At 51.6% G+C, this 13,558-nt stretch overlaps 1 protein-coding gene across 1 annotated transcript in view; it reads right to left on the reverse strand.

Moving 5' to 3' along the window:
• The window catches only part of ABAT (4-aminobutyrate aminotransferase), a gene marked incomplete at its 5' end in the record, with an annotated part of 47,480 nt that overhangs the window by 22,516 nt on the left and 11,406 nt on the right, over positions 1-13,558 (reverse strand). Inside the window, 2 exon segments of the mRNA NM_214263.1 lie at positions 6,943-6,992; positions 12,045-12,162. Of these exon segments, the coding sequence (NP_999428.1) occupies positions 6,943-6,992; positions 12,045-12,162 (168 nt within the window).

A 13,558-nucleotide genomic window follows, 5' to 3' on the forward strand; every position in this document is an offset into this window, starting at 1 on the left:
ACTGACTCAGAGTTTGAAAAACTTAATGGTTTCCAAAGGAGACAGTTTGGGGGGTGGGGGGATGCGCTGGGTGTGTGGGATGGAAATCCTATAAAATTGGATTGCAATGATCCTTGTACAACTATAAATGTAATAAATTCATTGAGTAAGAAAAAAATTAAAAAAAAATAAATGTCAGTCTCAGGTTGAGTAAATGAAAGCACAGTTAACCGAAGGTGATGTTACACGGCTGGTAAAATGTTGTGAGAAAGGTTACAATTTTACATCAGGATTGACTCTCAGTGTTGTACCTTCTATGGATTTTTTTTTCTTTTTTTTTTTTTTTAAGGGCCGCTTATGAAGGTCCCCAGGCTAGGGGTTGAGTCGGGGCTCCAGCTGCTGGCCTACAGCACAGCCACAGCAACACCAGGTCCGAGCTGCATCTTCAACCTACACCACAGCTCACGGCGACGCTGGATCCTTCACCCACTGAGGGAGGCCAGGGATGGAATCTGTCTCCTCATGGTTCCTAGTCCGATTTGTTTCTGCTGTGCCACGATGGGAACACTCCTTTTATGGGTTTTGATAAATGTGTAATGACACGTGCCCACTATTATAGAAAAAACACAAATAGGAATGCATGTGGGGATAAGAATAAAGCCGTCCGTCCCTCAGGGTCCAGCCGGTGCCCCCTGGCAGGATGGGGAAGAGTCTGTGCAATGGACAAGCAATGAGGTCACCCGGAAGGGGGTTTGGGTTAGAACACGGGATTGTACTAAATGGAATGTGGCATCCCAGATTGTGTCCTGGGGACCAAAGCATGGACACCAGTCGCAAAAAAAGTCTGAATAAAGTCTGCAGTTCATAAAGCACCATTACTTTTTTTATTTTTGCACCATGGCATGCAGTGGCCTGATATGGGATCTCAGTTCCCAGACCAGGGATTAAACCTGGGCCACAGCGGTGAAAGTGCCAAGTCCTAACCACCAGGGAACTCCTCGTAATACACCTGTGTTAACTTCTTAGGTTTTTTTTTTTTTTTTTTTGTCTTTTTAGAGCTGCACCCGTGGAATGTGGAGGTTCCCAGGCTAGGGGTCCAATCGGAGCTGTAGCTGTCAGTCTACGCCACAGCCACAGCAACGCAGGATCCAAGCCGCATCTGCAACCTACACCACAGTTCACAGCAATGCCGGATCCATAACCCACTGGGCGAGGCCAGGGATTGAACCCGCAACCTCATGGTTCCTAGTTGGATTGGTTTCGGCTGCGCCATGACGGGAACTCCACTTCTTAGCTCTAATAAGGGTACTATGAGGGGAGAGGTGTTAACCCTGGGGAAACTGGGGGAAAGGTAGATGGGAATGATCTTTACAACTTGGAAATCTGAAACTGGTCTAAAAGAAAACACAAACACTGATTTAAAACGTAGAGGAGGGAGTTCCCGTCATGGCGCAGTGGTTAAGGAATCTGACTAGGAATCACGAGGTTTCGGGTTTGATCCCTGGCCTTGCTTAGTAGGTTAAGGATCCGGCGTTGCCGTGAGCTGTGGTATAGGTCGCAGACGTGGCTTGGATCCCGAGTTGCTGTGGCTCTGGCATAGGCTGGCCACTAAAGCTCCGGTTAGACCCCTAGCCTGGGAACCTCCATATGCCGCGGGAAGCGGCCCTAGAAAAGGCAAAAAGACGGAAAAAAAAAATAAAAATAAAAAATAAAATGTAGAGGAGGATAGGAGTTCCCGCTGTGGCTGCTCAGTGGAAATGAACCCAATTAGTATTCATGAGGTGAGGGTTCGATCCCTGGCCTCGCTCAGCAGGTTAAGGATCTGGCGTTGCTGCAAGGTAAGGTGTAGGTTGCAGATGTAGTTCAGATCTGGCGTTGCTGTGGCTGTGGTGTAGGCCAGCAGCTGCAGCTCCCATTGAACCCCTAGTCTGGGAACTTTCATATGCTGCAGGTGCAGCCCTTAAAAAAAAAAAAAATAGAAGTGTATGAATGGAGCCTGAGATCTGGGAACTTCTCAGGCAGCCCCCCTCTGCAGACTCACATGTGTAATGAACTCAGGGCAAATCCAAGCAGCGGCATCGCCAGTAGGAGGAAAGCCCAGGACAGGGAGGCCCCAGCACTCATCCTCCTGGAGGCTCTGGGATCTGGTTTGGACCGCCAGGCAGCAGGGCAGGTTTATACCTTTGTTGCTATTTCTGTTTCAGGGCCAGGCATGTGGGTCTAGGATAAACAGTGGGGGGAGTTCACACTTTTCACTATAGAGCTTGGGAAACTGAGGACCAGAGAGGTCGAGCAACCTCCCCCAAGCCACACAGACAGAAAGAAACAGAACTATGACTCAAACCCAGGTTTGCAGACTTCAGATTCCATCCTTTGCCAGACCCTGCAGGCGGCCTCAACCCAAAAATGTGACTGCTGGACATGAGTGTGCTTGGCACAGCCTGGAGAACTTGGATGGCCTGTGGGGGCCCTGAGGGGCCTCCTGTTTTGCCTTCAAGCTGTTAATGTGACTCTGAAGGAATCAAGCCCATCATGAGATGAGAGTGGAGGCAAACTGCCATCCTAGGTAGCGGGGGAAGCGGCTCACGGAGGGGATGGCCGGGCTGGCAATGTGACTGCCTATCTGGGCCTGGGAAGAGGTGGGGGTGGTGTTCCTGTTTGGCAAAGCGTGACATTGAGAACAGAAGCTATTTGGGACACTGGGTAGCAGAATTAATTGGGGACAGGTTTCTCGAGTCCTCACCATCAGACTCGGCAGCTGTAAAGTGCAGCAGGAAGAGAACGGGCTTTGGTTTTAAGGGGCTGTGCAACCTGAGGGAAGTCATCTAACCTCTCTGGCCTTCAGGGTCCTTATCTTTGAAAATGAGGATCCCTTCCTGAGCGCTCGTAAGGAGCCAGCGACAGCATACAGAGGAGGCAGGAGCTCAGTCTTAAAGGACAATCCTGCAGGAGGACACGCTGACGCCAGACGGCGCTCATCATTCATTGTAATGACCGTGCGAATCCAACGCCCAATAACTATTGCATAACCTGTGGGCAATGTGATGAGGTGACCCTGGTGACACAGGTTCTCACTGGAACCCCGATACTGGATACGGGTGACACGGCACAGGGATGATGTGGTTGGGCTACAAAAGGGCTGATAAATCCCTCTCAGGACTTTGATGATTGGCAGAAGCCTGCCCAGCACAGGTAAAATACCACAACCACCATCTGAGAGCATCTCCTGCTGAGAATCTGGAAGGCCCAAGACATCAACCAATGGCTGTCCTGCCGGATCCCCCAGCTGTACCCTGCCTAGCTCGTGGCAGTCAACCGTTACTCTCTCAGGCTGTGTCAGTCACCTTGCCCCACACCTAGCCCTCTGCAGAACAAAGTCAGTGCAGACGGCCATCTGGAACTTGATCCAGACTGTGGTCTAGACAGTGACCTAGATGGGTCTAGTCTGTGGTGCAGACTGTGGTCTAGATGGCTCTAGACGGTAATCTAGACTGTGACGGTGCCACCGAACCCAGCACCAAGGACCATGCCCAGTACACAGCAGGGGTTCCATCAACCAGGAAGCAAACAAAAGCCAAAAAGATGAGACTGAAGAAGCAGGAGCCAGGTCACAAAGAGCTTTGCACCTGAAGTGGAGGAGCCAGGATGCATCGTGAGGGCAGCAGGTACCGGGAGAGGGTTCCAGGCACTGTGCAGTTTGGGGGACGGTTTGGAGGAGGTGAGAATGAACGTGGTGGTGGGAGGGGGTGATGAACAGGGGCTGTTGGGAGAAATTCACACGGAAGAGGTGGGAGGGGGGAGCTAGGACTGGTCCCCGCTGGGAGGGGGAAGGGAAGAGGTGGTGTGGCATCCAGGTTCCTGGCAGGGACCGTGGGGACAGACCGGCCCCCGGAAACCAGAATCCCAGGGCCTGGAAGTCACGTGCTGTTGGGGCGACTCTGCCTCCGCTGGCAGCTGACACCACAAATGTGTCTGGCGTGTTTGTTGACACAGTTTTTCAGCACCAACTGCCGAGGCATCTGGGATCTGCACAACGTTTCGAAACAAAGCCCAGCTCTGAATGTAAACACACGTGTGGAGCCACCAACGGGCCTCGCCAGACACTCTCCGGAGGACGTGGCTCCCATGAGAGCAGCCCCCGAAGTGCCACCTGATCAGAGGCGAGAGGTGTCCCCAGGCCCCTCCCAGGTAGACACACCCACAGGGAAAGCGCACCCCCGTTCTCTCCTAATGTGTGGACACCATGTCCAGCTCTGAGAAAAATGAAAGCCCCTAAAGACACGTGGCGCCTGGGAGGCTGTGGGGCGGCGGGAGCTCTCACACTGCTGCGGGAGCAGAGATCCGATGCCCGGTGTGGGAAACCGTCTGGTGGGTTCTGACTGTGTGTGCTCACTCCGGCCAGAGAGGCCGCTCCAGCCTAATACCCCAGAGGGATGTGAGAATGTGTCACCGAAAGATACGCTGGAAGGTTCACAGCAATGGCCTTCGTCGGACGCAACCCAGCTGCCCATCGGCGGCAGGTAGGGCGTTAACTGCTGTGTGTCCACACCCTGGGATGCTTAAGGCCATGAGGAGGGATGGTCTGGGGCTACACACACTAACAACCAATCTCCGGGTGGGTCTGGAGTGAAATGAGCCAGCTGTGATCAAGAGGATACACTGTGATTCTACTGATGTCCTGCGGAAGTCAGGGAGTGGTCACCTCATTTGGTCTCGGGGGGAAGAGGAGCCGGGTGGGGGCACACTGTGGGGATCAGTGGAGGTCAGGGAGGGTGAGAAGCATCTTACGCTGGTAGTGCAGAAATCACAGCCGTCTCTCCAGCACAGGTTGTCGGGGTATACACCGCATCATAGACACACATACTATGGATCGCAGGTTGTTGAGGCACAATTACGGCTCCCTCACCCCATCCCGGGCCTGTGAATATGTAACACGTCGAAGGAGACTTTGCCCATGTAGTTAAGCTTCCTATTCAGTTGAGAAAGGAGACTGTTCTGGATGTTCCGAGCGGGCCTAGTGCAGCCCCGTGAACTCTTTGCTAAGGGTTCAGGCAGAGGAGGAAGACAGGGAGAGGGACCGGACCAGCCACGGCTCCTTGACGATGGAGGGACCACGTGAAACGAACTCTGACCTGAACGAGCCCCAAAGCAGCTCCTCTCCTAGAGCCTCCAGCTAAGAGCTGACCCGAGCCTTGTGAGCCCCAAGGCAGAGCACTTGCCTGACTCCTGACCCACAACAATGTGACGCCATATGTGGTTTGAAACCCCTACGCTGGAGGCAGTTTGTGACGGCAGCAACAGGAAACTCACACAGGGTGGTGTTAAAATTATCAGAGGGGCAAGAACAATTAGGAAAGCCATGTCTCAAAAGGCTCCTTGGAGTTCCTGTTGTTCCTGTTGGGGCTCAGCAGAAACGAATTTGACTAGGATCCATGAGGGTGCAGGTTCGATCCCTGGCCTTGCTCAGTGGGTTAAGGATTCGGCGTTGCCGTGAGCTGTGCTGTAGGTGGCAGGCACAGCTCAGATCCTGTGTGGCTGTGGCTGTGGCTGTGGTGTAGGCCAGTGGCTGCAGCTCCAAATCGACCCCTAGCCTGGGAACTTCCATATGCCACGGGCGTGGCCATAAAAAGACTAAAAAAGGAGTTCCCGTCGTGGCGCAGTGGTTGACGAATCCAACTAGGAACCATGAGGTTTGGGGTTCGGTCCCTGCCCTTGCTCAGTGGGTTAACGATCCGGCGTTGCCGTGAGCTGTGGTGTAGGTTGCAGACGCGGCTCGGATCCCGCATTGCTGTGGCTCTGGCGTAGGCCGGCGGCTACAGCTCCGATTAGACCCCTAGCCTGGGAATCTCCATATGCTGCAGGAGCGGCCTAAGAAATAGCAAAATGACAAAAAAAAAAAAAAAGCTCCTTAAGGAGTGATAAAGGGGAAACGTTGAGAATCACAGGGTCATATGCAGTGGACTCAGTATGTATGCGTGGCTCTGCATGTGCGTTACAGCCAGTGTCGTCACTCCAGCCCCTCCTCGGGCCCTTCCTGGGTCTCTGCTCTGGCTGCCCTGTCCTCTTCTGTTACTCAGTCCTGCTGCCCCTCTCGCTCCCACTCTCCTCTCTCCGCCGGGTCCACCCCTCCCTGGCCTGTCCCCTTTAACCCCTCTGCCTTCAGATCTCAGCTCAAACATTGCTCTTCCCTGACCCTCAGCCCCTGCATCCCTGAGAAGTCCAGTCCCTGTGGGCTCTTTCCAGCACTGCCTCTGGCTGTGTGACGGTGGACAAATACATAGCCTCTCTGTGCCTCTGTTCCCTCATCTGTAAAACAGGGATGACAACAGCAGCTGCCTCGTAGACTTGGCAATATCCGATCTGTGATGTGCTGGGTACAGTGTTTATACATGCTATGCTTCTAAATTTCATTCACTTTTTTTTTTTTTTTTTTTTTGTCTTTTTGCTATTTTCTTGGGCTGCTCCCGTGGCATATGGAGGTTCCCGGGCTAGGGGTCTCATCGGAGCTGTAGCTGCCAGCCTACGCCAGAGCCACAGCAATGCAGGATCCGAGCCGTGTCTGAGACCCACACCCTAGCTCACGGCAACGCAGGCTCCTTAACTCACTGAGCAAGGCCAGGGATTGAACCTGCAACCTCATGGTTCCTAGTCGGATTCGTTAACCACTGTGCCATGATGGGAACTCATCATTCACTATTATTATTGTTACCATTGTTTTATGCCCATGCAGCGCTGCCTGCCTCGCTCTGCAGCACTTAATATGGTTGCAATTCCCTACCTATGTGTATGGTTAATTGACTGCCTCCATGGGAGCAGGGCGTTGTGTTTTCGTTTGTCCAGGCAATCCAGATGCCCAGTGCATAGTATGTGCTCAGTAAATATTTAGAGGATGGATGGATGGATGGATGGATGGACTATTTCCTCTGAATCCCCACAAACCCTCTGCACAATCCGAGGACTCACCACATTCTGAGGCTGTTGGACGAGTTTCACGAGAGCAGGATGGCTGTAACCTGGGGAGAGGAAGACACGGTTAGAGACCAGCCTCGTATCTGGGGCGAGGCCGGGGGGGGGGTCCCCCTGCTCCTCGCCCCAAAGATCGTGCCCTCCCTTCCCTTCCACCCTTGTGACTCTCTTCACACACAAAGACCCACGCCTGGGGACTGCCCCAGATGCCCTGACTCTGAATCTCTCAGGGCAGGGCCCCGAAATCATCCATAAATTCTCCGGGTGATTCCAATGCTCAGGTTTGAGACCCAACGGATCAGACAGATGGTGAATGGAGGCTAAAGCAAACCCCAGGCCAGGGCCAGAGGGATTCACAGGCTGGTGTGACACATGGCAAACGTGGCCTTTGCCTTCCCATCCGGTGCCCACCATTTGAGTCAAATCTCAACAAGCGTTGGGTCAGGGAGTGAAGGATGGGAACTCTGACCAGCCCGGTCAAGGCTGCCTGCAAATGTGGGCTTGTTCCAAGTTCCGCCTTGTTTACTGTCCAGCCCGGGCCTGTCGTCTTGAGACAAGGCTTTGGAGGCCCTTTGATTCCACAATTGCTCTTCCACGAATTTACCCAGCATGTTATAAAGACCTGTGTCCACCATCGCCAGGCTTGAAAGCAACCCCAAAGCCCATCAATACCAGATCGGTTGTTGCCAGGATCAGCAATGATGAACACAAAGTCCCTTGCACGCAGCAGATGCTTGATAAACGGGAGCGTTTATCATTAATGGGGAGGAGTGAGACAGACCTGCACGGCCCAGGAGCCAGAATCCTGGGAGCAGAGCCTTTACTGCCATTTGCTGAGCATCTGCTGTGTGCAGGGGGCTCTCTCTTCCTTGTTGCCAATCCTGGCAACAGCTCCTGCAGGAAGGCCACGTTTGTTGGAATCAGGAGACCAGACGTAAGACCCTCAAAGGCAGGGGCCAAGTGTTCATCCAAACAGGTGTAAGTTGCATGAGTGACCAAGTGAAGATTCAGGGAGTTCCTACTGTGGCTCAGTGGTAATGAGCCCGACTAGTATCCACAAGGACACAGGTTCAATCCCCGGCCTCACTCAGTGGGTTAAGGATCTGGCATTGATGGGTTGCAGATGCGGTTCGGATCCTGCCTTGCTGTGGCTGAGGTGTAGGCTGGCAGCTGTAGCTCCGACTTAACCCCTAGCCTGGGAACCTCCATATGCCACGGTTGTAGCCCTAAAAAGAAAAAGAAAAGAAAAGAAAAGAAAAAAAAGAAAGAAAGAAAGAAAGAAAGAAAGAGTGAAGATCCAGGGACATGGGCTAGAACCAAAGATGAGAAAAAGACTAATCAGTGACTCTTGGAGCAAGAAGTAGCCTTTGGAGAAAAACTCTCAGTCTTCAAGTATAAAGCCTTTTTAAAATTATACATACCTTGTACCTATTTTCTTTAAGTAAATTCACTTTTTCTCCCCCCCTTGTCCCTGCCCTGAGGCATACGGAGTTCCTGAGCCAGGATCAGATCCGAGCCGCAGTTGTGACCTAACCCACTGTGCTGGGCCGGGGATCTGCATCACAGCACTCCCAAGATGCCACCGATTCTGTTGTACCACATTGGGAACTCCTCAAATCACTCTTTTTTTTTTTTTTTTTTTTGTCCTTTTAGGGCCACACCGGCAGCATATGGAGCTTCCCAGGCTAGGGGTTGAGTCAGAGCTACAGCTGCCAGCCTATACCACAGCCACAGCAACGCCAGATCCGAGCTGCGTCTGCAACCTACACCACAGCTCACGGCCATGCCACATCCTCAACCCACTGAGCGAGGCCAGGGATCAAACCCGCGTCCTCATGGATCCTAGTCAGATTCATTTCTGCTGAGCCATGACAGGAACGCCCCAATTCGCTTTTTAATTTATAGAGATTTACCCGGAATGGACACTTGGCTATGGCTAGAGTGAGAAGCCTGCCCAAGTCTCTGAACCTGGGGCCTGATCTCCATAAGAAGGGATAAGCAAGTGTAGACACATGTTCAAGACCCAGTGTCACTCAGGGGAGACTCTCCTTGATGGAATCAAAGAGTGAACAGACTTGAAAAGCCTTGTGGTTGCACTGTGCCTGCTGCAGGGAGCCTGGGCTGGGGCAGTGATGTGGGGGTGGGATGGGGGAAAGTGGTTCGTGTTCTTCCTCTGCCCCCCTCCACCCCACCCCAGCCCCCACCCCACTCCCAGATGTGCTGGGACCAAGGCTGGGAAGCACCTCTTACTCAGGGAAGGAACACTCTTGGGGTTCTTCCAAATGACCTTTGCCAAAGGTCTTTCAGCTCAGACTCTTTATCATACCGCCTGGGTGTTTATGACTTTTCTGCCTCAGTAGATAAGGCAGTTTCAGCGAAATCTTCTTAAGCCACAGCTGCAGCTTTTCTTACTGGCTTCAGAAGGAGAGATGCAAGCAGAGCTGGCTTCTCTGATCTGGGAACACTCCGCCTGGGCCTTTGAAGCCTGGGCCCCCCATGCTGCCAGGTACAGGCAGCTGTCTGGAGGCTGCTGATCTAGAAGTAAGCTTAGGGGGCAGAGTCACTCGTTCAAATCCCTGGGCTCCCTGGACAGCTGGGCAAACCCTGCAACTTCGTGAAACCCAGCTCTCCCTCGGTAAACCGGAAGGGATATTAAAAGATCTGATGTTACAGGACTGTTGTGGGGATCGAGTGAAATAACATCTAAGGCACTTAGCAACATATATGCTAGACGTGTAGTAAATTCTCCATAATTCCTTGTTTAAAAAAATCACCCTGGGGAGTTCCTGTTGTGGCTCAGTGGTTAACGAATCCGACTAGGAACGATGAGGTTGCGGGTTTGATCCCTGGCCTTACTCAGTGGGTTAAGGATCCGGTGTTGCTGTGAGCTGTAGTGTAGGCTGCAGATGCAGCTCGGATCTGGCGTTGCTGTGGCTCTGGCGTAGGCCGGTGGCTACAGCTCCAATTAGACCCCTAACCTGGGAACCTCCATATGCTGTGGGAACAGCCCAAGAAATAGCAAAAAAAAAAAAAAAAAAAAAAAAAAAAAAAAAGGACAAAAACAAAAACAAAACAAACAAACAAAAAAACCACCCTGGGAGTTCTTACTGTGGCTCAGCAGGTAGGTTAAGAACCTGACATAGTGTCTGTGAGGATACAGGTTCAATCCCTGGCCTCGATCAGTGGGTTAAGGATCCAGCATTGCTATAAGCTGCAGGATAGGTTTGAGACTTGGCTTGGATCCCAAGTTGCTGTGGCTGTGGTGTAGGCTGGTGGCTGCAGCTCTGATTTGACCCCTAGGCTGGGAACCTCCATATGCTGCAGGTGTGGCCCTAAAAAAAAAAAAAATCACCTCAAAGACTACAGATAAGGGAGAAAAGCTGGCCAGAGAGAGAACTTCTTAGAATGTCTGCTTTTTATTTTTTATTTTTTTATTTTATTTTTTTGTCTTTTCTAGGACCACACCTGCGGCATACGGAGGTTCCCAGGCTAGGGGTCCAATCAAAGCTACAGCCGCTGGCCACAGCCACAGCCACAGCAACGTGGGATCTGAGCCACATCTGTGACCCATACCACAGCTCACGGCAACATCGGATCCTTAACCCACTGAGCAAGGCCAGGGATCGAACCTGCAACCTCATGGTTCCTAGTCGGAGTTGTTAACCACTGAGCCACGATGGGAACTCCAGAACATCTGCTTTTTTAACAGCCGCTTTTGACCTCTTCTCCCCTCCCTACTACTCCCCCGATATATGTACTGGCAGCAGGGGATGTGACCTGAGGGGGCTTTGAGCTGCTGGGGGGACAGTGTGGGAGTTAGCCTGGAAGGGACTGTCTATAGGATGCTGCCAGGATTTGAGTCCCGGATAACTTATCCCTTTCACTCCAACATGAAATAGAGACAGGGGTTTGTAAATCTTGGATCCTAAATGCCTTCAGAGGCCAAAGCATCTCTGAATGATGAACTGCCCCCCCAAAATGAGTCATCTGCCTACCTTCAGGCCTCATCTTAATGGGAAATAAACAGGTTTGAGGCACTGGGCAGAGGGACAGCAGAGGAGGCGAGGAGACCTACTGGGGGAGTCTCGAGGGAAAGGCCCCAGGCAGCTGACTGTAGTGGTGCGGGGGTGGGGAGCTATTGGTGGGAAGCAGAGGCTGCTCTGGCATCGCCCACGAAGGAAGGGACAGGCTTCATCAGACGCTCAGCCTACAGACCAGTGGATGCAGTGGGGACTCCCCCGACCAAGGAAACATGGACCATCCAAGCTACAAACAGCAGCCACCTGCACATGCAAATCAGTCCTGTCTGACGTCTGCCGAGCCCTCCTAGAGCTGCAAGTCTCGCTCTGGACGGCCAGGAGGTGAGCCTGGGGAGGCGGATGCGGTTGGTGCCCCTCCATCCAGGTCACCTTTCCAGAGTAAGCTGCCCCCTCTCCCAGCTGCTCTGGGTTTGTGGGGGGGGGGCACTGACGGTGGGGGGCATGTGGTGAAGCTGCCTCCTTCATGTGGGGAAGCCTCATTGCCCAAGAGACGGCACATGTAAATTCCCTCTGGCAGTCGATGGGCAATGGCTGACCGGCTCAGGTACCCAAAGGCCAGCCCCTCTGTCTCATCTGGCACCGACTCTGGGGTGCAATGCATACTGCAGAGCCCCCTGTGGAAGCAAGCTGTGGCCAGTCTCAGGTTGAGACCTGGACCTTCTTAACCCCCCGCCCCCTGCTGCTTCCCTCCTGCTCCTTCTCCCAAGAGCTCTCCTCCCATCACCTCCTTGCACTGCATCCCCACCTGGGGATCTTCTCCTGGGACTCCTAAGGCTGCTAACGCTGACGCTGGGTTCACACCTTACCCACGCTTCCTCTCCAAGCTCTGCTTATCTACCTACGCAGCAGGGACATCTACCCAGACCTGGGGGAGGAGGAAGTGGGAGAAGACAGGCGAAGTCCTTAATCACGCACCCTCTGTGAGGTACCTGTTCCTCTTCCCTGCCCTTGAGGGAAGCGCCGGGTCACACGCAAGGACCTGCCTCTCGGAAGGAGCGGCGAAAGTCAAGACCCACAGAGAGAGCGCTCACCCTCCAGGACTGATTCTCCAGCTCTTACCTATGGGGATGGAGGAGATCTGGGAGTAAAGATCCAACATCCGGTTGCCGTCCACGTCCACCAGGTAATTGCCTCGGCTCTCTTCGTAATTGCAGAAAAAGTGCACAGCCTCTGCGTTCTTGGGGAAGGAAGAGACCGCGTCAGGCTTGCTGTGGTTCCCTAGCTCCTCAGTCTTTGAGGATTACCCTTGAATTGCTGAAATAAACCATGTCCTGCCCATTTATGGAGACGTGGAAGGTACACCTGGGTGCTGGCAATGCTCTATTTTTTTTGCCCGGGGGTGGGAACATGATTTGCTGTATAATAGTTTATTGGGCTATAAATTTGTATTTTACCATTTTTTTCTGTATGTGTTTTAGATATCACAACCACAAAGATTGAGAGAGAAATCTGAAGGCAATTCTGAAAAGTTAAGATGTATGTGGTAAGTGTTAGGGCCCGAGGAAATAAAAAATATAGAGTGATTGCGAAAGAAATAAAAATGTTACACTAGAAGATAGCCACGTTAAGTTTTAAAAAAGTCGTAAGAAAGGAATAGAGGGACAAGAAAGATATAAGATAGAACACAAATGGAAAATGTAAATACAACTACCTTAATCATAACACTAACTGCACATGGATTAAACAACTCAATCAAAAATCAGAAGCTGGGCATTCCAGTGGTTAATGAACCTGACTACTATCCATGAGGACTCAGGTTCGATCCCTGGCCTTGCTCAGTGGATTAAGGATCTGGTGTTGCCGTGAGCTGTGGTATAGGTTGCAGATGCGGCTTGGATCCTGTGTTGCTGTGGCTGTGGCGTGGGCCGGCAGCTACAGCTCCAATCAGACCCCTAGCCTGGGACCCATATGCTGTGGGTGTGGCCCTAAAAAGACAAAAACAGAAAAAAATCAGAAACCATCAGACTAGACAAAAATGTTCAAGTGTATGATGTCTTCTTGAGACCTACTTTTTTTTTTTTGGCTGCACCAGTGGTATACAGAAATTCCCAGGCCAGGGATTGAACCAGTGCCACATCAGTGTCCTGAGCCACAGTGGTAACAATGCTGGATCCTTAACCCATTAGACCACCAGGGAACTCCCTTCTTCTTCCTCCTTTTTTTTTTTTTTTTTGGAGACCTACTTTAGATTCAAGAGTACAAACTGGGTTGAAAGTAAAAAGATGGAAAAAGATATATGATTCTCCCAGTAATCATAAGAAAGCTGGAACAGTTTATACTAATATCAGACAAAATTGACTGTTAAGCAAACAAAATGTTCCTAGAGGTAAAGAGAGGTATTTTATGAGGACAGATGGAGCTGTCCACTATGACGACTATAAACATATAAGCACCTGATAACACAGCCCCAAAATACACAAAGCAAAACCTGACAGAATTGAGGGGAAAAATACAATTCTGCAATAATAGTTGGAAACTTCAGTACCTTGATTTCGACAGTGGATAGAACAACTAGGCAATTAACAAGGACACCTGTTAATTAATACTAAATCAACAGATCTGACAAACGTGTG

Source organism: Sus scrofa, chromosome 3, assembly GCF_054392235.1.
Source record: "Sus scrofa isolate SSC_HxYL_T2T_F1_AM1 chromosome 3, Sscrofa_HxYL_maternal_Yorkshire_Landrace_v2.0, whole genome shotgun sequence".
Taxonomy (NCBI): Eukaryota; Metazoa; Chordata; class Mammalia; order Artiodactyla; family Suidae; genus Sus; species Sus scrofa.